Raw genomic sequence first — 27,459 nt, forward strand, 5'->3', positions numbered from 1 at the left:
CTCCCTTTTCTTCACTTCCCCTCCTTATTGATCCCCTCACAGGGTCTTCTTCCTCTTATTATCTTAAAAGCATCACTGCAACACCGGCCAGATCAATACTTCAGTACCATTCTGTGTCGTTCAACTACTTTTTTTAAGGTGTCTGAACTTGAAAGAATAGCAAATCAATTCATCTTTTCTCCCTAAATCTTACATGTTTGCGTTTTTGGTGTCCTTTCACACGAAGAGCTCTGTTTTCCCAAGTTAAAAGCTCACTAGACTCGCTTGCTATTTTCTGCTATTTATATGCCTTCCCCATAATATTTTGGATTTCACAGCTTTGATGGCTCCCTGAGGTGTTGCTTAAATTTACCTCGCAGTTAAAGCTGCTGATGCCGAAAATGACAGCGCGCCACACATCATCCCATTCAAAGAACAGGCGACAAAACAAGCTCCTCAGTGAATTGTTTTTATTAACTCCCTCATTTAAAAAACACAAATGCACCAAACAATGTCATACATGCACAGCTTCAGCATGTCCAGATCAGCTGATGACGTTTCAATGTGAAAACCTCGCTGCCACAATCTCACAGAGATCAGCCGGACGACGAATATACTCATAGTCACGACAGAAAGGCCAAGCGTTGTCACCGAAATCGCGTGAATATTGTTTGTGGCGTGTACGTCGACCCAATTCTCACCTTTAAAACTGCGAGAAAATTGAATGTATAAAAGGCGAAATGAACAGCTGAGCGTTGACAGACCACCTTGTAACAGGTAGTGCTCAAGTCACTGCGTTATAAAAGCCTGTGTGTGATAGCAGCTGTGTGTTAAAGGGTTTTATTGAATCAAATTCCCAAAATGGGTCACGGAGCTCAGTAGGGGGCCGAGAACACATGCAGTGTGTGTGCGGATGCTCGTATGTATTTTCCAAACCTACGTTTGGAAGTCACGGTTTGGCTGGAAAATCATTCAAGGAAGCCTATAATATGTACATCATCACTTGTGATGAGCAACAGTATTTTCTTTCAAAAATAGTGAGAGACCTTGACAAAACCAGCCACTTGGTTCAGTGTCTCCAGAAGCCCCGCCTTCAGAGCTGTGCCGCAACAATTCGCTCACTCTTTCTCATTGCGGTGAGAGCAGGGAAGAGGCGGGGCAAATGTCAGGAGAGTTTGATAAATATATGACTTATATTATCTCACTGTTCAGATAAAACTATTGGACAGTGCTGCTGCACCTTCCGTGGGTGACTATAGGTTTACATTTTGTAAGCCTTTAATGACAATAAAGGCTTGAAAAAACTTCATACCTTTCCTTTAAAACCCCAAATAAAGAGCCAAATCGGTGCTTATCTCATCTCTGAGTGAAACAGGGATTCAAAGTATCCAATATCTCACACATCAAGTAAAAAGGGATGATTATTTTCTTAGAAAAGCTATACTCCAAGTCTCTCTAAAATGCACTCCAAACGCTCCTCTTGACTGACCACTTTGCTTGCATCAAACCGTGACTCCCATTCCGAGGTCCCCACAAGACGGTGAGTCTTCACAAGCTTGTTTCCGAAAGCAACACTTGACCTCTATGTCAACTCCTCAGCATCATTAGACATCAGAAAAAAAGTCCAAGTCGTAAGAACAATGTGGCGAGAGCTTGGCGGCGCTCGCGCTAGTCACACATCTCCACAGTACTGATACATTACAAAACAAAGGCTGGCAATGCTTCAAATGTACCCAAAAGACACCAGTTCAAACAGGATAGGAGCGATAAATTAGAAAGATGCTGCTTCCAAGTAAACATCTGATCACATTTGATCGTCAACAAGTTTGTTTCTGATGAATGGAGGTCATTAAAAAGAAGCATACAGGCAGGAAAACAAATGCAGCTTGGCGATGACATTGAGAGAGAAGATCATCAGTGAGCGGGTTTTGGTGCTGGTGACTGGCCTGGTGGCAGTTGCACAAAATACTTCCGAGTGTTTCTGACTGAAATTTAATGATGCCTGTCCCATGGCTTTCAAAGCAGAGTGGTGTTTTGACACCAGGTGGTGCTTCTTCCCTCTCAAGTGTCCCGAAAACAAGAACAAGAAACAAGGTCAGCATGGTCTCAAACAGCTTTAGATGATGGCAACGTAGAGTAAGGACAAGCCCCCCCCGACCTCCATCATACACCCGTATCCTTCATCTTGATGTCCTGATTTAGACCTTCCTGAATCCTGATATATCGCTCATGTGCGGGTGTCATTAGTGCCACTGCTCAGATGCCCTTCAGGCCTGTTCTAATTTATTCCAAAGTGTAAATGTCTGTTAAGTCTTGGCACATTTCCGCCTCCATTCAGGCTGTTAAACAGCTCTTGCGTTGTGAGCTGACAGATATCTGCTACTGTCGTTTAAAGGGTGTGAAATATTGAGACAGGCAGGTTGAGGAACCTGCACACGGGTTTTGCTGAGATACAACACTTATGACGGTGAAAAAAAAAGCCCCTTTTGTGAGAGAAGAAGGGACCGACAGAAGAGTAAAACGCAGCTGACCAAACACTTTGCCGTACAAACTGGAGGCTTCAGTGATCAGACGGACACAGATGGCTGTAGTTTCGACGCCTCATCTTGCCTGCGGTGACTGATGATGTGCGTGAGAGCAGCCTGGGAACAGTGTGTTTCCCCTGATTATTCGGCTGCTTTTACATCCCATTTGTTGGAGTGCAGTCCTGAAAATCGGAAAGTTTGAGGCCGATGCAATGTTACTTCATATATATTTAACTTTGCCTCAGGTTAAATATTTGTATCCCTCATTTCGTGCTGCATTAAAAGGTTTAGATCCAGCGGGTGGCCTCAAGTCAGGATCCATAAAAACGCCCTTCATTGAACTGGTTAAAACTGTGACCATTGATGCTGGTTAAAACGCAGCTTACGTCTACTTTATTAATTTATTTGGAGTTAAGTGTTACTCATAATAACAGCACCAAAGGTCCACCAAACCTTAGCTTCTTTATCTTTTAGTGGACTTGAATTCCAAACTCCTGCGGGCCCCAGGAAGTGGCAGAGTGAGCTGGATTTGGCCCCCAGGCCTTGCGTTTGGCACATACCTTTGTAAACAAAGTTTGATTGACACGCACAGGTTTTTCACTGGATTTTGGAATTACAGCTCCCAGGCGTTAATTCCAATTAAAGTCCAATTTATTTATTTATTGTCGGAAAATATGCATCAGCAAAAAAAAGCATTTGTTTTTGTCTTTATATGTTTAGCAAATTGTCGTTTTATTTACAATTTTAAGACTGCTCACTCATGTTAAAATTCTGACTGAAAAGTTTAATAAACCAGCCATTTTCTTATATTCTGCTGACCTAACTGCTATTTCTTCAACTGGCATCTCCCAGCTCCCGAAAATGCTTGTCCGTCAACTCACTCTGCATATCAAAAAACGTCAGAATCTTTTATCACAGTTTTCCAAATCGCAGCTGTTATTTCGCGGCTGGCCGGAAAAGAAAACGCTGGCAGCAGGCGTTTAAAGAAGCACGTAGCTCTGCATGTTTGAGAGCAGAATAGTGCGCTCGGATCAGCTTTTCCCATTTTTTAAGACGTAATGGGACATGGCAGGCTGTTGTTGCTGGGCCCGGGTGTTGCACTGAATCACGTGTGCTCTGCAGACCAGGGTGCGTGTGTAGCCTTATGACAGATAAGTGTCGAGCAGGTGACGAACCAGGAGTTTGGGACCCGCTTCTTATTCCTTCCTCTTTTGCTTTACAAGCGCTTCCTGTCTATTAACTGATTATTGCGGCGCTGGTGCGGCAGAATAAAATACCAGCGCTCTTCAGCGCTGAACACCAGCAGATGTAATGTTCATGAATGCGCTGTTAAATCCGATCCATCAGCGGGAACGTCTCAATAACTGCTCGGAAACATTAAAACCCTCAGAAGCCTCCGAGATACATCCATCTCTATAATCAAACGATGAAAGGTAAATGGCGAGCACTGCTGCTGCGAGGTGTTTTATGGGTTCTAATCTGATCTGGAACGCAACCAAACCCTTAATGGAACCGCAGTTTGTTCTAAAAACACCATGTATCACTCACTTGTGTCAATAAGTGACGTTGGTACAATAATCACCAAAGGCACAGGTGAATTAACGTTCCCACAGGCCGATTCCAGTGAAAAAAAATCTCCAAAAATCCTTATCATGGCTGTCCAGAAGGCGCACAGACGCCTTCCACAATAAGAGCAATAAAAAAGGTTGAGAACGGCAGCGGTTATTCTCACGTTTACAACAAGAAGACTACTTTGGCACATGAATGGAAGTAAGGCATCTCATTCTCAAGTGGAAATAAACTGTTAAAATGGAGCATTGTTCCCGAAAGAGCAATCGTCGTCGTGGGGGGGACAAAAAGCCAACGCGTTTACTGTTCATAAGTGATTGACAGTGTGCTTGGCTTTTGTGCTGCCTCGAACCCGCAAACTAGCCAACAAAAGGAGGGAAAGAGAAGGAAAAGAAAACACCTAAAGAGTTGAGCAGAGTCTATTCTGGTGTCACAACGTCGACCTGAATGTTGATACTGCGATGAAGAGGAGGAGGGGGAGAGGGGGGGCGCTGCCGGCGGTGCCTCGGGAGCCTCGGGCACTCATACCTGAAACACACAAGAAGATTGATGACATGAAAAAAGATGAGACGTGCCGTCTATCGGAGGGAACATGTAGACAGTCGCCCCCTCACTGAGTCATCGATTAACCTCTGCGGGGCAGGGTCTGTGGGAGGAAACTGGAGTGCCCCGAAGGGTGAAGGAAAAGGGCAGGTGGTTGATGTCCAAGTTTGAGTGACAAATGACACACATGTTCAGGCAGTTCAGGGATTATCAGGCATCTCCTCGGCTCGCAGCGACAACTTGTGAACACAAATGGAACACACCAAACCCAAATTCCTTCAAACAGTCAGGATTTATCCAAATAGATTCAGCAGTTTCAGACAATAAAAATAATCTTCATTTATGCTGTTATCATTTCTGTGTTCAGGAGTTTTGAGTCGACGAAAAACATGGATCTCTCAGAAGACGTCGAGCATTTTAAGTGTAACTGAAGCTTTCCCCATGCAGACAAAAGCAAGAAAGACACACTGACTGCAGCTTTAAGATCATTTTGCAAAATAACAGTCTGAGCTTCCAGTAAATAAACTCTGTAGCGTCACTACTTCTCCTGCAGAGTGTAATTAGCTGTTAAAAATAGCCTCTATTCCAAATTCAAAGGTGCATCAACAGTAGTGAATTTTATCTTGCACTCCTGATGTTTTCGGGGATTCAACATCGAGTATCAGCAATTCAAATGAGCAGTTAAAGATGTGCGCGAGTCCCAACGGAGTCCCTTAGGACAGCAGAGGCATCGAGTGAAAATAAAAAAGGAAGTCAACCTGCAACACAGATGACGAGTGCCACATATTTGAGCCGAATATTCGGCAGCGGGAGCTCTGGGGAGGGTGCGGTCAGGACACCCAGTAATGGCGAGTCAACAGAGGACAAAATGTCCCTGTCAGGATTTAAAAGTGTGACGTGACTTTATTTACAAGTGAGGGCGGCTGAGGGGGAGCTAGGAGCTGAAAAAAGGGTCGGGAGATGGAGACTCCTGTTAATCCACATGTCAAATTTCATACTGCGGAACATGTCAGCGTCAGCAGGTTTCGAGCTCAAGACTCGGAAATCATTGTGCCGACTCGAAAGCGAAGCGAAAGGAGAGTCGGAATCTGCTGGGGAAGAGCAACAACAACAACATGTTTCCTTTTGCTTTTAATCTATGTTATCATCTGGTACAATAAGCTCCATGCAGACTAGTGTGTTTACTCATGTGCGTCTGTATATCCCAGGATTACATGTAGCTTTCATGCTCATTTATTTATGCATATGATATTTATTTTATACAGGTGTATCTGCATTTTCTTGTCCTGTAATACCAACAAAAGACAATTTTTCACTATAACTGTGATGTATACAATAAATTATCACATTTTCTCCTTTCAATTTTAATGTTTTAATAGTTATGCTACACCTTAACCAATTTTTCAAAAATAAATAAATTAAGATAAATAAAAACGTTCCGTCCATTTTAATGTCCATTAAAAAAATAAATAAATAAAAATTGAGTGACTAATTCATTTCAATTAGCAAGTACATTACATTTGTGTTGAATTTATCAATGGCAACTGTATTTATGGTGGTGGGACTTCACTACACATGGCCACAATGGTTTCCACTACTCTGAATGTACTTGAAATTCTTATAGAAATATTTTCAAGACATGAAAAGAGCTTTAGTTTAAATAAGGTGATATAAAAACTTGAATATAGCCACCATCCTGATTTATTGTGCTATTGTCAAACTGATGCAAAATAAACAAGATTTTGTTGTTTAAACGTATGATCCATCATTTGATTCAGTAATATAACAAATTCATTAAAATTGAAAATTGTGGCTTCTTGTGGCACATATTGTTATACGATGAAACTGCGATTAATTGAGAATAATTCATCACAAATTCTCGAATTAATTCGTTTTTTTTTTTTATTGAATCCCACCCCTAGTATTAACATCATATCAGTTCAGGTTTGTTTGTGTTCAATACATTTTATTCCATTTTCAATAATAATATTTGTATTATACTCAGTAAATACATTTTCCATTGTGAAATTTGAAACAAGTGTCATAATATATTATTTAATAATATACCATTACCCATTGATTAATTCTATATTTATAGTTTCATTTCTGTAAATGTATTTTTAGAGAAAATAATTGTATTTTTTCTTGGGCTGCACTTTGACATCCACACAGAAATCTGTTCTAAGTCAGTGGCTTTGCCGAGATGATCCATCCACCTCACAGGTGTGGACAAACAAGACAGCGGATTAGACAATATGATTATTTCATTGTGGCCCGAGGCGGCCTCGATGAAAGGCCACAGTGAAATGAGCAGTTTTATCACAAAGGACAATGCCACAGATGTCTTGAGGGTGGCGTGATGACAACAGGAATGTCCACTCGCACACTCGCCTGTGACTTGCATGTTCCTTTATCAACCATTGGCCACGATTAATGCAGTACAAGCAGAGTCCCGAAGGCAATAACCTTTACTCAGCATCTTGATACGCCACACTTGCGAGTGATCCATTTTGCATATTTTTTTGAGCTCACTTTGTTGGTGGATCCGAACAGGATCGGACGCCGGGCCCAGGCCTCCCTCGCTCAGTGTTTGGATGTGGATGATGTAGTCGTCGTCGTCCTCGGAGAGATTCAGCACTAACGTAGTGTTGACTGTTGTGACTGTGTTGACTTCTTTGTGTTTGCTCCTCTTGAACGACAGCTGCAAGAAGGTGGGCGAAGTGATTTGAAAACACAAGGTTATGATGGGTCAAACCCACACGTTCACACATTCAGAGGAGTCTTTTAAAATCACTCGTTTTTTAAAGGAAGTGCGCATTAAACTTCCAACGTCACAGCAGTATAGATAAATGAAAACCTAGGAGGCAATTTAACGTCTTTATTTCAATTCAAACATGCCATTAGATTTCTCTCTTCAACAGACAGAGCGAGCTCCATCTTCACGGTTAACCACAAACACACTTCGGCTCTTTCCACTTAATTACTAAAGCAAAACAACTCTTTTGACATTTCATTTAAAACGGGTCAACTCACTTGGTATCCGCTGACTTCTGACTCCGACTCCATTGACACCACCGGCTCCCAGAACAGGGAGAGGTGTGATCCAATTAGAGTCCATTCAACATTCATCGGCGGCTGGGACGGCGCTGCAGGAGAAATAATTACACTGTGATTTAAAAATACATGTTAATGATCCTCCCCAGACCATTATCTTTGAACATCTAGAGTGCATTGTGTACCAGATGAGGGAGGTGGAGCGGGAAGACACACAGTGCCACAAGATTCTCTCAGTATTTTGGTCATATAGGGCTTCAGACTTACACAGCCACTATTGAGGCTGATCCTGCCGTGGCTCTTGCAAAGGTTTGAAGGATGTCTCCCAAAGAAACTTTGAAGCATCACATGGTGGTATTTAAAAGTTATCGCCAAAAACTTTCACGAATAAAAGAAAAAGAAAAAAGGGCAAAAGAAAAACACCATTTCAACAATGAAATGACTTTCAACTTTGCTTATAATAAAAAGACTTGGAGGTATTTGTACCATATATCTTGAACCGCAGCGCTACACAGTCAAACTTTATAAAGGAAGGAAAACTTCAGCGACACTGACTCGTGGCAAAAAGTCGGAGGCATTTAACACACCAACACAAAAGACATCAGAGGACGGGATGCCTCGCATTAGTCAGGAGAATAAAAAGATACTGAATACAATAGAATCAGAACCACCAGAGCAGCTGGACATCCTCTTATCGCTTAATGGGCTGCGCTTTAAGAACTTAAAAGCTTCGGGAACAGACAGCCTTGACCTGTTCTTTGTAAATAACAAGCTAGAAAAAAACCAAGAGGTGGTGCGAGGAGCCGACGTCAGACCCCATGTTGTCTGGAGTCACAGGCACAAACTGAGTGGGCAGACACTCAGAATGTCCATCATGCTTGTTTAAGCACTTAAGACTGAGACTATCGCCAACATCACACGTCCTTATTCACCCGTTGCTTGTCATCATATGGAATAAATCTCCATCTTTAAGGCACCTGAGTCATTCAGAACGGCAAACTGTGTTGGCTCCTTTTGATCTCCAGCGACGTAAAGGACACGTCTCAATGAACTGCACAACCCTGAAGTAACTCCTGTAACTAATTGCGCAATGTAAATTGACGTAAAACTCGTCTCAGCCTGGAATTGGATTACCATAGCAAAAGCAGCTGTGTCACTCCGTTGCCGACTTCGGTGCCTGCAGCCAGAATTAATCAATCGACCCATATATATAATTGATGAACTTGTGTCGCCTTTTTGTCAGGATGTCTGGAAACTCAAGGTGGGGACAGATATTTGGTGAAATTCAGTCGATTCAGTTCTGTTCTTGACTCGGTCACTCATTTCAATGACTGAAAAACATCCCAACAACATCATCCACAGTCATCTTAACACGAAAACCTCTTTAATTCTCTATTTCTACACAGGCCAACTTGGTATATAATGACAATATGGTTGGAGAATTGTTAAAAAATGTGCTACAAGTGGATGATTTTGATTGTTTTTTACAAGATGCAATTTCAAAATCTCAACTTGACCATCTCGTGACTATAATAGCAGTTCAAACCGAAAAAAAGACAATGGATTTTTAAACATCGAAACATCATTAGACCTTAAGTATGACATGAATAAGCAAAATGGGATGATGAATTTGATCTTTTTTACATTTCTTTGAGAACAAACTTCCATTATATTCTTCAGGTAAGAGCAGTGTCCAGGTGTTTTTAGTTGGTGAGGTAGGACAGAGCAGCCTGATGGTCTCTCTCTACATGACTGCTGGGAACCAGCTGTCCTCACCAAACTTTTGCCTGACATGAAATAGTTTTCCATGCCCTGCGTGTTTTTAACAGCACAGATCCTTCAGGAGTTGCTGACTCAGATGCCTGTGTAACTTGTGCACCAGTGAATCTCGTCTGGTCTGGGTCCAACATCTAAAGAGTAAGACCATGTTGACAGTTACTTGGGTCAGAACCCCACATTGTGAACCACTCCAAACCCAGAGTTTGTTTATCCTACACAGTCCTGAAACTGTTAATGTGTGAGTGAGTATTCTGACCATTATGTTACCAACCCCCCCTTCCTCGGCCCAAATCACTGGGACCGACTCCAGCCTCCGGCAATTCCATTGAGGGAATAAATGAATATGAGGCTTTTATGCAATTCACGTTCAATTTTGTTCACGTTGATTCTGCCCGTCACTACTCCAGGAACAAGTCCAAGTCCTGGCGCCATGTGTTTTAGATGAAAATTGAAAGCACATAAAGGGATTTTACATGTCGGAAACAAAAATATTGTTTATTTTATTTTGATAGATAAATAAATGAATTAAACACAGATAATTGTAGACTGAGGAAGACTCGATACTTACCAGGCTTCTTGGTGGTGACATTGATAGCAGGGAGGAATGGGCCGGTGCCGGCTGTGTTGAAGGCGCTGACTGTCAGGAAATATTGAGTGTTTCCAGCCAAGCCTCTCACCGTGACCGTGGTCTGGTTCCAGGGCACCCTCATCTTGCCCATGGTCTCGGGCTTGGTGTCGTCCTCCCAGTACACCACCTGGTAGAAAGAGAAAACAGGCTCACATCTAAGTTTGCACAAAAATCAATCATTTAAACGCTTAAAGTTTAAAGACTGATATGTTTTTCATTCAGGAGAAAATGTGATTTCCTCTTGTTTCAGACCTTATAAAAGATCTGTCTCATTCTAAGAGGGTGAGTCTCTTCCTCTTTGAAAAACAGTAACGTTGCTCTTGCATGCACAGTAGTGTCTTTAAAATGACATTCATCATAAACTTCAACGCGTTTCATGCGTCAAACACTTGTTGCTGTGTAACGGCATGATGGGAAACCCGTTTTTATTTGTTCCTCGAGGTGTTGACATACTGTCACGTTGTTACAAAAAACTATACAATTACGTTCAACTGAAACCACTGTTTCCATGGCAACGCAATTGGTGGCAATGTCTGCGAGGCTCAATGACAAGTGTGGTGAATTGTGTTCCATTTATACGAGTAAAGTGTACCTCATAGCCCAGGACCCTTTCAGGGGTGAAGGAGAGAGGCTGCCAATTCACCTCAATCTCCGAGGCTGAGACACTTCTGGCCCAAACTCCCACCGGCGTCCCACTTGGCTCTGAAAGTGGACAAATGGAACACTGCGGCATTTTTCAAAGAGGACAGCGACAAGGAAAACAAATCTCTTCCATCTCCTCACAACCAGAATTGGTCTTGATGAGCTGGACCGTGAGCAGACCGGGCACACGCAGGTGCCGCCGGTGAGCGCCGACACGCTCTCACTGCAGGCTGACCCTTCACTTCAGACGGAACATGGATCTAAATGCCAACCAATTTTCACTTTGCCAATTTAAAACAGAGCTGCTGTGCGTAGGCCATTTGTCCTTTTCCTTCTGTCAGATGCGGAACTGTACAGATTATTATTAGTCATCCTGCTGAGTTCATAATCGTCTGTCATTATGACATTGCTTTATGTAATCATTTCTCAAAAGCAATGTCATGAATTATTATGTAACAGAACCTCCTATTGCACTAAAATGTCACAAAAGTTTGAGCTTCACAGATCCACCTTTGGAGCCAAAGCTTTGGTACCCTGAGTCAAAATGGCCGACAAATGTCATACTCTCTTTCGCGCATATAGACATGACCTCATAGTGACTCACCCGTCTCCGCTGAATAGATGGTGACCACAGTACTGAACGGACCCTGTCCTTTGCTGTTGTAAGTGCCAACCTTGACGTGAAACGGGGAGAAAGGTGCGATGCTGTCGTTGCGGTAAACGTAACGGGCCGCACCGGGAGCCGACGTGGCCACGTGGGTCCAGCTCACGTCGCCGAATGCCCGGAAAGCAATGATGTAGCCAAAGCTCTCACCATTCTGCAGTTCTTCGGGGACAGGCTGAGAGTGAAACACAAAACTATAGTGATATTAAAACGTATACAAACGTCTCGCGTTCTTCCCGCCGCCAGACTCGCGCAGTCACCATCCACGTTTATGACCCGAAAATTGCTTTTGTGACCCACCTGATGAAATCAGGCGCCAAATGGAAAAAATAAATAAAAAGAACATCTTTCCAAAATGAAAAGTTATGTCTGCTTATGAAATTAAAAAATGCATAACAGGATAACTTGATCCAGCTAATGGCTCCTTCAATATCCACCTTTTCCTTCGGGCTGCTTCGCTTCACTGTTTGTGCAGCGTCTATTCGAGCCTCATTAATGTGATTCGATGTCAGACACAGTGTTGTTCTTGAGCACAGACTGCTGCTGCTACACATCAAACTCTCTCAATTTTAAGAACTCGGCTGTAGCTAAAGTTTAAGATCAATAACTTACCTCCCAGGTGATGACAAGCTCAGACCTGCTTCCACCTCCTCCACCGACGTCTCCCGGTGCTGCATCCGGAACTGGGAGACACAAAATGCCTTAAATCTAACAAGATCAAGCTCATCCAGAATCAGGTTAAGTGTGTATTAATGTGCTTATTCTTTGAGTTATTGATAATTTCATCAGCTTTTGAAGTGCAGGCAACCAAAATGAGGTTTCCTTATTGAGCCTCCGGACCCCCAAAGCAATAGAATGAGAAGGTCAGCTCAAAATCTAATCTGGACATGTTTAGCCAGACTGGTTACATGTCACAGTTGACCTCAGTATTCGGGGGAGAGGGGTATCTGGGCTACTTTGCTTCAACTGCTTCAACTTGTGGTCTGTGGGCCATTTGTGGCCTTCAGGATGCAGTTTTGTGGCCTGCCACTAGGTGCCCCCTTTGTAACGCTGCCATTATTTTCGATTTTTACAACACGACCAGATGACATCTGAACAGAAGGATAAAAAAAATCTCACAAACTGAAGACCTTTCAGTCCTGCAAAGGCATGATGGGAGACCTCAAGACCACGCCAGACATTTGTGGGATGACTATGGTCTGTTTTAAAGGAGCCGGGTCTATAGACATTCTAAAGACCAGATGCTCACAGAGACATGAAGTGGAATGACCAACAAGGATTATTTTAATGCAAATAAATGACAAGATCGGGTGAAGCAAAATATCTAAATATCTAAAACCACAAGACCTCTCACTCCACTGGCCTCATCGGACACTTGCCTAAAGTGACCCCTGGATTACATGATCTCCGACTGCGTTATTAATTCCACATACCATTTTTTTACTGTCTCATAAGAAAGCACTGATGGAGCCTTTTCGTTTCTGCTCCGAGGTCGCTCAAAAAAGTAGTGGCACTTATCTAATTACGCCGACTCACACACTGGTTTTAAAACCTCCACGTGTGACTGTTGGTAATATTTTATGATGCATCTCCTTCATTATTTATCAGACACAGAAATGATGGTTAAATTTAACTTGGGGCGTTTTTTTTTTTTGTGTTTATCAACCGTCTCCTTGGCGCTGTTAAATCGTTCTGGCAGCAAAACAGGAAAATTCCCGTTTTCTTCACTAAACGTTAAATTATAGTACTTTTACACATCAGATTTTAGTTGTTTCTTTCAGCGGCTGACACTTTGATTGCACATTTAATGGACAAATATGTAGCGAAAGTCTAGCTTCGTTTTGCTTTACAACTTCATATTGCAAAGACCTTGTTGGTTTTAGTGAATAAAAGATGATGCAGATCAAGTGAGAGGAAAGTGCTCGCAGAGTTTAAGTGGTTGTAAAAGAGTGTATGTCGTGATACATTTTCGACTCAGAAGGAAAAGAGGCATGGTACCTGCGTCCTCTGTTCGGGTCTTGACTGACACAGGGCTCGGTTCTCCAACTCCAACTCCGTTTCGGGCCAGCACCCGAAACTCATACTCCACCCAGGCATTCAGATCCACCACCGTGGCAGTACGAGTGTTCCCGTCGATGGTCTCTGGAACTGGCGTCGACAAAAGGCTCAGTAATTAACCACACAATTTGACTGTTGGCGTAACGTCACACTGACAATTCAGCACCGCAGACAGCTCTCGCACCAACAAAACTGAGCGCTTTTGAATTTGAGTGTTAATTTCCCAGTTGTGACCAGGAAGCTGGCGTTTGAGACAAGAGCTGCAGAGAGAGGTGATAATTGCCCTCACCTCCCCGAACATCATCCTTTTTGATCTTGTTAGAATAGGAAAACATTTATTATTATCGCACCTTCACCTCGACTCCACAGCTGCTCTGATTTTTCAGGGTCATGAATTTCATGTGATTTATTCTATTTTTACGACGCCTGAGTGAGACAAAAGACTCAAATTACCCTTCGGAGGATTGATCTAGTTGTTCATCCGACTAGAGCCGCAAATGAATACTTCAGGAACAAAGTTTAGACTGAAGATCAAATGCTGCATTTCACCCCCGTGGAAGCCAGCCGTGCATTATCATCCGAGACCTTGACGTCAGCAGCCGGGTTTTTCTTTAACGCAGGTGAGCGTGAAGCTCATTAAAACGGTTGAGTTGACATCATATAAAAGCCCCATTGACCTCCGGCTCTCTTGAGCAAGGTACTAAATCCGCCTGCTCCCCCTCCCGAGCCCTGATTCCATCGCTGACCCTCCTCCCTGACCTCCCTGCCGATCGAAGGCAGAAATGAGAGATTCCTCCTGAGGGGATCCACAGCCCTCCTCACTGTGGTCACATGAGCGGGAGTGCACAAATTTATCTTCCAGTGCTGCCCACCTGTGTTGACCCTCTGCCAGCCCACTGTATATGGAGTCCTGGTTTGAATGATGTAATTGGTTATAGGGCTGCCGTTGTCTCTTCCCGGACTCCATGCGAGCTGTGCAGTGCTGTCTGTCACCTCCTCCACAGTCACGGTGTCTGGAGGGCTGGGAGGACCTGAGGCCATGAGGGAAAACAGACAGATAGAGAGATAATTCAACCAGACACCCAGCTGATTTCATCAGATTGCATTATCTTTATCTCCACATCATATTTCAATCAGCTCTTTTAACCCTTGCGCTCCCACACAGAGTCGTGCTGGTAAATCTTCAAGAAAATGGAACATAATTTCAAGTTGTAAAGACTCTGTGACTCATAGCGCGACTGAGTTGACTGAATGTAAATCGCAGCAGGAATTGTGCAGTATTGTGGCCAAAATTAGGAAAAACTAAAGACGTTGGAGTTACAGAGGAATGTTTTTTCTGTGAAACAATTCTGACATCAATTATTTTAATGAAGCAATGAAACTCAGAAAAGACTGAAATAGATATTTTTGACGTTACAAACTAGAAAAGCATTTACAAAACACCTTAAAAATGACTTAACCTCAACAAAACTGTGACATGATAACTGATATATACTATCGATGAGATTATATGCTGTGTTTTAAAAAGGTTTTTTTAAATGTATTTATTGATTTATTCATCAGTAATGGAGTTAGGCAAGTGAGCAGCCGTGGTGAGACTCCAAACAGACACGCGCAAAGACCATACGGGCAATAATAATGGCGCAAGATCAAGAATTAAAAGTGGAAAACCATTCGTTGAAAACCACTCAAGTGAAGTCAATTGCAGGAGAAACAGCGTTCCACAGCCGTGGTGCATCTTGTGCACACTCATGGCAGCTGAAGGAGGCTTAAACTCTTAACACACTCAAAGAGAAAAGCTCTCATAAGCACATAACAGATAGCTTGCTTCCAAGCACTTGGAACATTTGATAATGAACTCCGGTAAAAAGGGAGGCAAAGTCGTGTGGTTTTTGGCACTATACAGTGAATGCTTGCAGTTCATTGAATGGCTGTTAACTTGGTGTATATCTCCCAGTCATACTGCACCACCGACAGCAGGCTGTGAAAGTTTTGTATGGAGAAAATGTTGCTTCCACCATTGAAAGACATAGGGAACAGTGATCTTCTCCACAGAACTGCAACCATTCATACTCACATATAAACTTTTAATCACCCTGAAAGTAATTGATTTAAGAAATCCATATATTCGTACTAAAAAAAAAAAAAAAAAAAAGCGAGTCTGGGAGCAGAGGCAGACTTTTATCATTTATTTTCATTATCGCGCCAGTTAAGCAGCATGTTGTTTTACTTTAACTCCATGTGCCATTTCCTCTTCTAATGAAGGTGTCAGCTCATCCGAAATAATGGTCCACTGGAGAGCAATGAGACAGACCGCTGAATATTAACAGCCCTCGCTCGGCTCACACACCTGCCCCGGTGCTTTCTAATCTGTAGGAAAACATTATTATTAGAAATCTTTTTTGTCTTCAGCTAAGCAAAGAACCCTTCTGCGGTAGAATAAACAAACTTATCTCAGGCTTATGATAGATCAATATGCTATTAGGTGGAAATGTAGAACCACTGTGATGACGCTTTGTTTGCCGCGGGTTTGTAATCTCTGGCCACAAACACTCACCTATAAAGCTCAGAAGATATTGATCTCTGGAAACCTCATTAGCACCTCCAGATGAAAAAAAAAAACTAATACTCTGGTCTCATTAATACATATTAATGGGGCACAAAATCGAGGATCAATCGCTTATCCTCTTAATTATATTCCATTTGCTGGAGTAAGAGAGCGCTGCAAGTGTCTCCCGGGGGTTCAAATAATCCGCTATTAATAAAGACAGACTGAGAATTGACCTGCGGCAAATTCAAACCTGGCTGCAATATAAGCCAAGTTAAATAAAATAACTGACACATTCAATTTTTGCAGGGTTCGGGATGAGTGTTTTCAAATCTAACAATGTGCTGAAAGTTGAGAAAAACAATGTCACACAATGGAAACCAGGGATGCTCTCATCAAAAGGAACATAACAACAGATATTCCACATCTTAGCGTCGGTCCGATGCCATAAAGAACAGGAAGTCACAGTTAGCAGAGCAGCATGTAGCCCCTTGCCTCAGCACTCCTTACTTGATCCTCCCAGACACTTGATAGACAGATTGATAGAGCGCATTATTGATCCCAGGGGGCGAATTGCAGTGTTGCAGAAGTAATTTCTATAAATCAAAGTCTCGCGGCAGCGCTGGTATTTACGGGAAATAGAGACGCGCAGCATGTTACATCTCTATATTCCAGCAAATCAAAATGGATGTGTTTTGTTGCAGCAATGAGCTTTAATCTTCCAGACTATAGAAAGTGATGCCGAATAACCGGATGAAAAACTCCCCATTCTCACACATGAAGACATCAAGGTGCTCAACGTTGCGATTCCTTAGTCGCCGGAGATGTAATCTATGAGCAAACACCTGATGTGTTAGGCATGCATGAGCTCCCTCCTAGTTGTCCTAACTACCTTCACTGCATTTGATTCCGCTGTGTGGCCGAGGGAGAAGCAATCACAGGAACCTATTTCAGCATCTTCCCACCATGGATGGTGAATACTGATTCTAGCTTTAGAGAGGAGATTTTTGGCCTGAAATGGACTCAACTGCTGCTCAATGAACACCAAGGAGCGAGCTCATTGGCATGGCGTCAAGTAGGTTCGGGCTCATGTCGCCTGGCTGATGATGACTTCCTTGAGACGTGCTTTGTCGTGGGTCACAAACCAGCTATTACACAGAGCGTCACCAGCGAAGAAAGATAGACAGTTTACCGGACTATTTCTTGAATTTTCCACATGAAAATGAACACGCAGAAATATGCTGAGGTGCTTGTGTTTCCATCACCCTGGAACAACCAGTGTTCATTCACGCAACACCACCAACCTTTACCATCTCGTGACCTTCACAAGCGACATCAGTTCATGTGTGACAACATCAAAGAAAATACAGTGGTACCTCGATTCTTGACCACAAGCCGTTCCAGACGGCTGTTCGAGAAGCGATTTGTTCGAAATCTGAATCGATTTTTCCCATTACAATGAATGGGAAAAGACATAATGTGTTCCAAGCCTTAAAATAGTCTTTTGTAGGAGTGAATGTAGAGTGTCTGCTGCAGGTACGCTGTTCCTCTATGTGTGTGGCCGCTGCATGTGGGAGGGGTTGCCGAGTGAGTGACGTCTCTCCAGAAGGGAAGAGGTGCCCGGTGCGTGTCCAGCTCTGAATGTGCGCTTCTGTGCAGTTTGGCTGTGACAGAGTCATAAACCAAGTCACGCTCTGTCCCAGACTCGCCTCATCCCTGTCCCAGCTCCAGCCCACAACAGGACATCAAACCCTGGAGTGAGAGCGAGCACCTCCCCTGTGACACTCTACCACGGTCCAGTGCGTAGACAGGAAAGGTTTTACACCTCAATGTGAAGAAAAAACAGTCAGTAAACGTAGCTAACAAGGTGCGTCGTGGGTCAGCTGAGTGGTCAGCGCACGTTATGTTTTTTCTGGCTTTTTTCTGGGGCGTTCAAGTTCTGGATTTTCATTCAGAAGCAAAGAAATCTCGAAATTTTTGTTCGAACTCCAATTTGTCGAAGTCCAGGATGTTCGGACGCAGAGGTACTGTATTTAAGCTTCCAATACCCTCAGTTATCCCACTTCTGACCCAGCTTGGTACGGTGATGGAGAAATGCAAAACATGTCTACTTTACTTTACAAAACATGTTCAAAAAACTTTTGAAACAAAATTAGAAATAGTAAAAGCCATTTATAACTTAAGCTTATTCAAGCAAACTACCGGTAATATTTTCCTCAGTTTGTAAGCGTATTTCAAAATTTGTTAATATGTTTTCACAGTTTGTAGATGTGTTTCCAGCCAGTGGCCACATGTGAAACAAAAACGTGGTAATTGACTGAAGCGACTTTCACAAAATGGACAGAATATCTTTCTGTAGCAAGACGACTATTAATGGGGAGCTTTTGCGATTGGTTGACATAGAACATTTCCAACAACCACTTCCGGATCACACCAGTATTATTGTCTCCTCTCTCTCAGTAAAATTTGCATACACTGGCAATACATTTACAAACTTGGAAATACACTTTAAAAAACAGGTAAATTTGTTTTGAACATTTTAAATGTGTTTTAAACTTCTCAGAAACTGCAGGTTGGACCACAAAGTAGCGGAATGTTATTACAATATGGGCCGAACTAAACCTTGAATGATGCATTAGATGGGAAACTAGTTCGGATGGCTTGGTTTCTACAGTCAGTTTAGTGCTGAACAAATCTATTTTTCTCCGTTAAAAAAGGTTTGAGGAACCAAAACAGAGAGTTGCAGTCGAGATACAACCAATGCTACAACTTTCGATCGTAGAAACATATGAAAAAAATGTCAATAGTGGAGTGATGATGGTGGATTTTATCTCCCCAGTCTTCCCGGGTGACGATACAATCTCTCAAACAAGTGACAAGTGCTTTGCATGCTTATGACTCATAATGACGATGATGCTCTCTTCATAGCATGACCTTCTCCACACCAGCAGTGGAGAGCTCATGAAGGGGGGGACCCAAGCCTTTTCCATGGCCATTCTATAAAAATAGGAATAAAAAAACCCAGATAATCACTTCAGACTCTTTGTGTCAGAAGTGACTGCCATTGACCTTGAGTGTGACAATGGAGATAAAAATAAAGGAGGCAGAACGAACGATGTACCACAATCACTGCAGCTACTAATAAGTCTACTATTACAAGCGCTACAGCAAAAAAAAAAAAAAAAAAATGTTATTAGCGCTGACGACTGGCTAATATTAATCTGAGAGCCAGTAAATTCCTCACCGCGGGGAGACATTATGGGCTGTTGTTCTCAGATTTGACTCTCAGGCAATGCAATTAGTTTTCCCTTCCTGGCTCTTTCTCAAAGCAAATGAGGGTTAGTGTCTCTAAGTTGGAGAGAAATGAAACATCCAACGCTCTCTTTCATTGCCAACTACCTGCACATCCTGACTTAATCCCTATTTGTCTTCTCTCTGTCTTTGTGTTTTCACCTAATAAATCCAATAATCCTTTCATGTTCCTGCCCTAATCTCTGGTTTACCTTGCCCACTTTTCACCGAAACCCCGTGCAAACCTTTTCTAATACTCATGTGGAATTCAGTCTTGTTTTTATCCACACTGCCGTTTTCTAAAAGGAGAGAATCTATTTCACTTATTTGTTGCCTTTTTTGAATTACAAACCCAGAGGGAAGATTTTATAGTCATGAATGATGCATATTTTTGAGAGGAGGAACCATGAAAACATGTTACAACACAGGATTGCCCCAACAATTAGCACTAAAACTGGACACGCATGTGAATAGGAACTCCTTTGGTTGCCATTTCTTCTTCCATGCAGGGTCTCGATCATCTCCTCTCAGCCAGATTAATATAAAATCATTAAAATGTCCGTCTGACGGCACTAGAGCGCTGCCATGGCCATGTGGCCACTGTGTTTTTCTTGGAACAATCCAACCATCGCTGAGTAAATTCCTCCCTGATCCTGTTTTCCTCTTACCATTTCCACGATTTGCCAACTTCTGAAGCCATTTGATCCAAGCAATGTGATGTCCACGACAGCTGCCATTAATAATGCACAATCCGAGTGTCCATTTCATTTGGGTCGATCAATGTTGTCTTCGCTTGTGGACAGACGCTCGCAGGTCATTTGGAAACCCTCATTTGTCGAGGAGATCTTGCTCACGCTGAGCGGTCCTCACAAGATATAGATATGGATCCAACCTTTTCAAACCTTGACAATGAACCAACACTCACGTCGTCTGACATTTAACATATTTGTGTTGTGTCAATTTGTCGAGCTATTTAGCGAGTCGATCAACGCCAGCTCTCTCGGCAGACACTGTAGGGACCAGGCCGGAATCAAAACAAAAGTTGCTCTGTTTCATTTTGTTTCAATATTTTTCCTGACAATTGTGTCTCACTGGAGCTATATATATATATATAAATATGCTGCATGAGCAAACACAGACAGGCATGTAAACATCACCCTGTCAAACATTGAAAATTGTCCATAAAAATAAGAAGCAGACGGCACTTTAAAAAACAGTGCCTGCTCTGCAGGATTTCTATTATTGGAGGCTTCTCTCAAATGCAACAGAATATAAACAAGCCTGCCATATCTGAATCTCACCAAATGGAAAGCGCAGATTGTCTCAAAACAGCCGAATGTGAAGGCAAATTTAATTACAACCTTCTTTCTAAACCCTAAAAGATGACATTGAAATGAATGTAATCTTGATCTCTCATAGTTGGATGAATGATGCCTTGAAAACATACACTAAAATCCAGTCTACACAACCCAGTATAATACAAACTATATATATATATATATATATATATATTATAAGTCACAAAAACAAATTTCATTGCATGCGCTCCTTTGCCATGCTTCCAATTAGCATCTACGTGATGATTTTTGGGCCCAATATTATTGTCCTATTAATATATGTTGTACGTGCAATGGGTTCTAACAAACAGCAGATGGCAGTAGCGCGACGGCGCGGGAGACGTGACGAAGCGGCTACAGCTAGGAACGACTAAGCTAACCTTAAAACGGAGGTAAAGCCACATTTTGACACCGAAAATTGATCAACTTTAGTGACGTATTTAGTATGTTGTGTTTTATTTAGCCGAAATGTCTGACTTCTGCCATTTGGTTTCACCAAACTGGTCAATTGTCGGCTTTTCTCTTGTCGAAAAATAAGTCAATACGACGGACGTTAATCCAAACGAAGCGAGAAAACACGGCAAAACTCAAACCACTTCTAACTTAACCACTTTCCTGCCAAACTGTGAACGTTTTATTGAAAATAGATTCGTCCGTTTTGGAGTTATTCTGTTTTACAAACGATTGCTTGACGAATAGAGTCATAATGTGCCAGACATTTTGCAACCACGTGAAAGTGTATTTATTTCAGTGACTTATTTCCATGCTGTGCAGAATAAGGTTAAGTTTTTATTTTTAACGAGTTCTGAGCTGAATTTTGGTCACACAGGGAGTCACTGAGAAGACATACAAGTGAATGAGGTGTCCTTCAAATGCTATTAAATCCCAGAACAGCAGCAATATTCTATCATCTGTTCCTTGATGGACTTTCAAGCATTCCTGCAACTTTAACTGACGCAACTTTTCAGGCTATTTTGCTCACAGACAGACAGATAAACACAAACAAAAGACTTAATCTTCATGAGATGTTCACTTGATGAATAGCTGTCATTCACAGCTAAATCACACATTGACTGAAGAGATGACTTATGACTTTGAAATACAACAAGAAATCACATTGCAACTCAGCGAAATTGACTCAAAAAGGCAGCATCTATTTTGCAACTGCTTTGCGAGGCTGATCACGACAAATACACATTTAGAAGTGGCTCCAATATTCATATAGCTTCCACTATAGTGACTAAATATTGTGTTGTTTAAGTAAGTTAATTCTTACACAGAGCTCTGATGAATAATATCTTTCCAGGTTCTCTTACCTTTGACGATCAACACAGCCACAGCTGACAGACTCTCCACGTCGGTGTCCACCACACAGATATACTTCCCGGCATGGTAAAGCTGAATGTTCCTGATCATCAGATCTCCTGCGGCTCTCTGCAGAGTGAGACACAAAGCTTTGTGCGGCGTGAAAGACATCCAAGCGTGTGACAGCTTATTAAAGAAAGTGGTGAAGCATATAAAAGGTAAACAGAGGTGCTGAATGGATAGAACACACTCATGTTCTCAAAAATATATACCATGAGCATGTGTCTTGACAAGGAGTAAGTGAGAGGAAATTGCCGGAATCTCAGGATCGGACAAAACGTCAGCGTTCACGGATAAAAGGGATGATTCTTGGAGCCTCTCCCATGAAGGAAATGGTGTTTTTGAGCTTGACAAGGCAGCTACAAAATGACCGCCAAGACCTGCTACAAGGAATTACCGAAATAAGCTTTCTCTATTGAGTTCAGCAGATGGGTTTTGCTCGATTGAAGAGAAAAAAAGATTTTCTTCTGCGAGCACGCCCAAAAGCGGCAAATGGTAAATTAGTGTTGAAAACTTTCTCTTGGCATCAGCAGTGAAACTTGGCAGCACAGCCAACGTGCTTTAATTATGGAAATTAAATTCCTTGAAGCAACAGAAGTTAAGTTGATAATCTCTTTGGACCGGGGACACCGTAACAATTCTGGGGAAAGCGTCTCTCTTTTTTTTTTTTATCAAACACTGTCAGTCAGACAAAAAGAATTGGCTGATCTGGAGGGTGTGAGGTCGCACAGTTTTGTTGCTTCGAGATGGTTTCATTCGCTATAATGACACCTTAAATAATGTGTGGCTGCAGCTATGAAGAAGAGAGAATTGAAAAGACCAGCGACAGCGATAATAGTTGCCTCAGAAGGCTGAATTTCAGCGAAAGAAGTCGACTTAAAACGATGCCAATCTGTCTCAATGGCTGAACAACTGTCACATTACCGATGGCTTGATTTTCATGTGGGAAGTGCATTCTGACATGAACCACTCCATTTCTTTTCATAAAAGCTAAATGATCGTGTTTTTTTCTCCAGGAACGTTGTCCGTATTCCCTCAACTCACTGAGCGTCTAAGAAGTGTGACGGATGAAACCGGCAGTGAGGCAGAGGAGAAGCCAACAGCCCATGTTTAGAGGCAGAACGCTATATAAAGTTCCTTGTGATGTTCAGCTCTTATATCCTATATCATCTCCTGAGAGTACCGAGCTGGCACACATGGTCGTGTGTATCTGAGCTCTATGGTAAGATTTATCTTTATTCCATAATGATGGATTTGAATTTTAACACAAATTTATTCAAGTAATTTATACTTAATGAATTCACTTTTCCGCAGCATCGTGTGCTGCAGTGCTCATGGGCTCAGACAGAGACAACACCGCTGTGGTTAGTACCGACTTAGATACAATTATGCAACTAAAATGTGAGCAGTTTTATGCTGGTTTAGTAATGTACCGGCTGATATTATGTTTTTAAGACTCAAGCATTTGTCTGGGGAGTATTTGTTGTGTTGTATCTGAGACAAGAAGAACCAAAGAGGGATGATAATTAAACTTTGTCTTCGTGAAGAAAGTAGCTTTTGGGAAAACAAACAGCAACAGAAAACAAATTACCTTCTAAAAATCCAAATTCCTCTCTGAAACTTTTGATAGAATGGCTTCTTTGTTTGGTTGCTGTCGACTGCTGATGTTCCTGCTTGCTTTATCATTACAGGATGCAAGTCATGCAAGTTGTGTCCCTGAAATGGGGTTTATCGGCCAAAGTTCGAAGAACAACAGCTCTTGCGTAGCTGCGACACATCTGGGACGAATTACAAGGCTGATCTACAGTAAGTATGTGGCTCTGTAATCTAAACAATAAATACAGAGATAATGACCGGCATTTATTCATGTCTCAGACTTCTGCAATTAAAGTTCCATAGGGGCGTCATTACAGTATACACTAGTGCTGTGGTGAGCGGCGTAGAATAATTAGGGGTTGAAATATTTATTATTCAGGGATATTTTAAAAAGCAGGGTCATAATAAGGACAAAAAGATAAAATAATAAAGTTTATTTTAATGTTAGTTACTGTCTACAGATGCTAACATAAATAATGATGGACATAAACACCAATAAAATATATAAAAATATTATTATATTATATTAAATTTCAATAAAAAAAAAAAAAAACAATAGTCAACTGGCTTTAGATTCTTGTAGTTGCTGGAAGATTAATTTAAATAATAATAATATATTTATCATCAACAGCTGGGGTATTTTTAATATTCCAAAAGAAGCTTGAAGCTACATAATAAACAAGTAATTTGTTTATTTGTTATATTTAAATATAATATATTAACATGTGTGTTCCCCGAACTATTTTTATAGTATGACACTGACTTCATGAGGGCTGGACAGATACAGGCTTCATTCTTGACACCACTCCCCCTGCTCTAAAACCTTTAATGTGACTCCTGTTGAAGCCCTTCAGTTTTCCATTCAGTCTGTCAGAGGTTCACAAAGAATTGCTTTGTTTACTGCTGTCTTGATTGAAGCTTATGATCACCAGACACTTTATTTTCATCCACTTAAGCTAAATGTTTGCTAGGATTAACTTGAAGGTCACCAGTATTAGGCCTGCTAAAGCGTGGATGTGTCTTGAATGGGTGTTTGTTTCTAAGAGCTATCGGCGTAGGAATCTTTTCCATTTAAGAACTTCCTTCTTACAAGACACACTGAATCAAAAGCCTGATATTAGTCTCAAACAGACGTCTGTCTATCAAATCTCAAGGCGTTTCTTTTAACCGACGGTAGAAATGAAGTGAGGAAAAATCGGAGGAGGTGTCAACTGCCCATTCGCGCTATCTAAAGTGGTACAATGGCAGGTCACTCACCCCTCCCACTAGCTCAAAGTGACCGTCACCCTTGGCAATGAGCTGTCCATTGAAGGCCCAGGAGAAGGAAACATCAAGAACGGGGTCACTCGTGACTTGACAGGGTAACACGATGCTCTCGCCCACGATGATTTCCATGTCCACCGGCCCCTGGGTGATTCGGGTTGGGTCTGGGAAACCGAAAAAGAAAGCGGCCGCCAATTTCAGAGTTTCAAATAACAGTTGCTGAAATACGGAAACGGGACAGACAGAGAAGAGCTGTCCATATCTATCAGGAGTAACATGATATCAGGCGCCCTCCAGTCAATAAAACGTCTAACAATGGCGAACGAAGCTCTCCAAATCTTGATAGCAATTATAACACACCACGGAGCAGATAAAGTCATGTAAGTGTGGTGTGTGCATCCAGAACAAATGAGGGGGCACCGCTTCAAAGTCTGTTGTCGCCATAATGTGATAAGGCTGCACTGCTTCAAAAGTTCAGATAATGAATCTCCCCAATCAAACACAGAATGTAGAACATAAGTACTGAAAAAGGAGGGCTTTGCTCGTGCATATTTTAACAAAGCAACTGATCATGGAGAAGCTGTTTTAAGCTGTAAGGTGTTGCGGCTCCAAGCTGGTTTCTGCGCCATGGTTTTGAAGAATAGTCAGGAAACAATAATGAGCTCCTGCGGTGAGTGTGATGCAGTTATGTCGGGCGCATAAGTAAAGTTAATAAGAGGCTCCACAAACACTTAATAATGAAAGCGTCTGCAAACAAGGATGAACAAAAACACCATTTGTTACACCTTTCTTTTCTCACGCAGAAAAAGAAGCGAATCACACAAGTGTCTTGCGAAGCGCTCCCCATTGAATCACCTCTTAAAACGTCTCCTTACGCTTTTCGTTGGCAGCATAATAGCATTACACAATGACAAGGCTGCACGACTCAAATGATGATCACGACTGTATTGATTCTGTTGCACTCATCGCATAAAAATAACACTTCTTTTGCTAGTGGAAGCCTCCAAATAAATCATTATCACCAGGTATTCGACTTAGCCGGATTTGAGGGCTCATGTGGATTCTACAGCAGTTTCAGTGGGTGAAAACTGCTCTTTTAATACTGAGGGTTGCAGGCACACGATGTGGCACATAAATTGTCAAGCTTAAATCAACAGCTGGTGAAGAGAGCTGAGCTTCCCAGTTGTTGCTAAGGTTGACGCTGGCCGACTGAGGTGACATTTAAACAGGCAGATGGGATGTGAGCGCACAGGTGTACGACACAGCGGCACAGCAAGTATATGGAGACACCGCAGTATCCCTGTCAGACTTTGTATCTCCTCATTTAAATCACGGAGTGTTGTCACTAATATTTATTAGTCTTTATAGGACAACCCAATTGTTTTCAACATTTTAACAAATTCTGTTTGCTCGTGTCTGTCAGACTACTCTCCCCCCGTTGCACAGTCAAATCTACTCAGACATGGTATCAAGTCCAGTAACCACTCTAACTATAGAGTACTTTTCTCCTTTCTGTCACAACTCAAGGTGGGATACAAAATGAAGCGCAGCATTGGACGTTACACTGGCATAATGCATTACATAAACAGACATATCTCGGGTATAGTCCACGGCAACCATACCTGACGTGAATCTATTCAATTTTGACGATACTGTTACTGTTACCACTATGAACCGGAATAGCATCAAGAAGCGCCATATTTTCCAAGCTGGATTCACTAATTATAAAGGATAATAAAGCGACAGCGTGCAGAAGATGAAAATGTTAGCTCCATCTTCCATGAATAAATAAATGCCCCCCAAATACATTATTTTACTGCAACTCCAACAGAACGTTTGGAGCAACTCCACAGGGAATTATTTCGAATGATCCACCCAACAGGTATTGACCCTGGGGGTACACACACTGGCTCAGTCCGCTAAGTCTTTAACTCACCAGTTACAAGAAGCCTTCCAGTTGTACTCGACATGCCAAATCTATTCCTGGCGAAACACGTGTAGCTGCCTGCGTCAGATTTGCTCACATTGGCAACTCGCAACGTTCCATCTGGAGAGAGCGTGATCCTATAGGAGAGAACACACGATATGTCGGCAACGTACAAACAGCACAGATCGAGATATTGATAGTCGAAATGTAATGTAGCCAGGATTTAAGATGATGCTTTGTGTCGACAATTTTATCCGTCTTGAATCACTAGTGTGGCAGTTATACAGGCCAGCATCCTCACTTGGAGCCCATCCAGCTGCGAGAAGTGGTCAGGGGCTTTGTGTCCAATGATTACCTGTCAGAGGTGTGGATAGGAAGGTTTCCTTTCTTCCACAGAATGCTGGCGATGGGATAGGCCTGAGGTTTACACTCCAGGGTCACGGTGGTTCCTGCCTTGGCTTTGAGCAATGCTCGGAGGACATTCCCAGTGAAATCTGGCGGAGAAGCTGATGGGAAACAGGAAACTGACTTTAGCACAAGAGCGAAAGGACTCTCAAGGGGAGAAAAAAATTGATTCATGACCATCGTCTCTGGTCTACGACAGTGGAGCTTGTTTTTATTAACTTATTTTATTTATCTTTCAACAATTCATTTTATCTATATATCTTTCAGAGGACTGTTTCAATATATA

The 27,459-nt window shown here is 42.1% G+C and overlaps 2 protein-coding genes across 2 annotated transcripts in view; one reads left to right on the forward strand and one right to left on the reverse strand.

Annotated features, from left to right (window-relative positions):
* Nucleotides 1-444: 444 nt before the first annotated feature.
* Nucleotides 445-27,459, reverse strand: part of LOC128749089 (contactin-3-like) — a 48,159-nt gene continuing 21,144 nt past the window's right edge. Inside the window, exons 11-23 of the mRNA XM_053848317.1 lie at nucleotides 27,124-27,274; nucleotides 26,778-26,905; nucleotides 24,836-25,005; nucleotides 21,934-22,051; nucleotides 14,314-14,472; nucleotides 13,382-13,531; nucleotides 11,996-12,066; nucleotides 11,324-11,558; nucleotides 10,670-10,779; nucleotides 10,018-10,204; nucleotides 7,650-7,762; nucleotides 7,149-7,317; nucleotides 445-4,601 (exon numbers count right to left, since the gene is read on the reverse strand). Coding sequence (XP_053704292.1) covers nucleotides 4,504-4,601; nucleotides 7,149-7,317; nucleotides 7,650-7,762; nucleotides 10,018-10,204; nucleotides 10,670-10,779; nucleotides 11,324-11,558; nucleotides 11,996-12,066; nucleotides 13,382-13,531; nucleotides 14,314-14,472; nucleotides 21,934-22,051; nucleotides 24,836-25,005; nucleotides 26,778-26,905; nucleotides 27,124-27,274 — 1,859 coding nt within the window. The 3' untranslated portion in view covers nucleotides 445-4,503. The remainder of the gene's footprint in view (nucleotides 4,602-7,148; nucleotides 7,318-7,649; nucleotides 7,763-10,017; nucleotides 10,205-10,669; nucleotides 10,780-11,323; nucleotides 11,559-11,995; nucleotides 12,067-13,381; nucleotides 13,532-14,313; nucleotides 14,473-21,933; nucleotides 22,052-24,835; nucleotides 25,006-26,777; nucleotides 26,906-27,123; nucleotides 27,275-27,459) is intronic.
* LOC128749088 (neural cell adhesion molecule L1-like protein) overlaps nucleotides 20,952-27,459 on the forward strand; it is a 94,763-nt gene continuing 88,255 nt past the window's right edge. The window contains exons 1-5 of the mRNA XM_053848316.1: nucleotides 20,952-21,009; nucleotides 21,924-22,140; nucleotides 22,999-23,204; nucleotides 23,297-23,346; nucleotides 23,674-23,788. The gene's annotated coding sequence lies outside the window, so the exon portion shown is untranslated. The remainder of the gene's footprint in view (nucleotides 21,010-21,923; nucleotides 22,141-22,998; nucleotides 23,205-23,296; nucleotides 23,347-23,673; nucleotides 23,789-27,459) is intronic.

Source organism: Synchiropus splendidus, chromosome 18, assembly GCF_027744825.2.
Source record: "Synchiropus splendidus isolate RoL2022-P1 chromosome 18, RoL_Sspl_1.0, whole genome shotgun sequence".
NCBI classification, from domain to species: Eukaryota; Metazoa; Chordata; class Actinopteri; order Syngnathiformes; family Callionymidae; genus Synchiropus; species Synchiropus splendidus.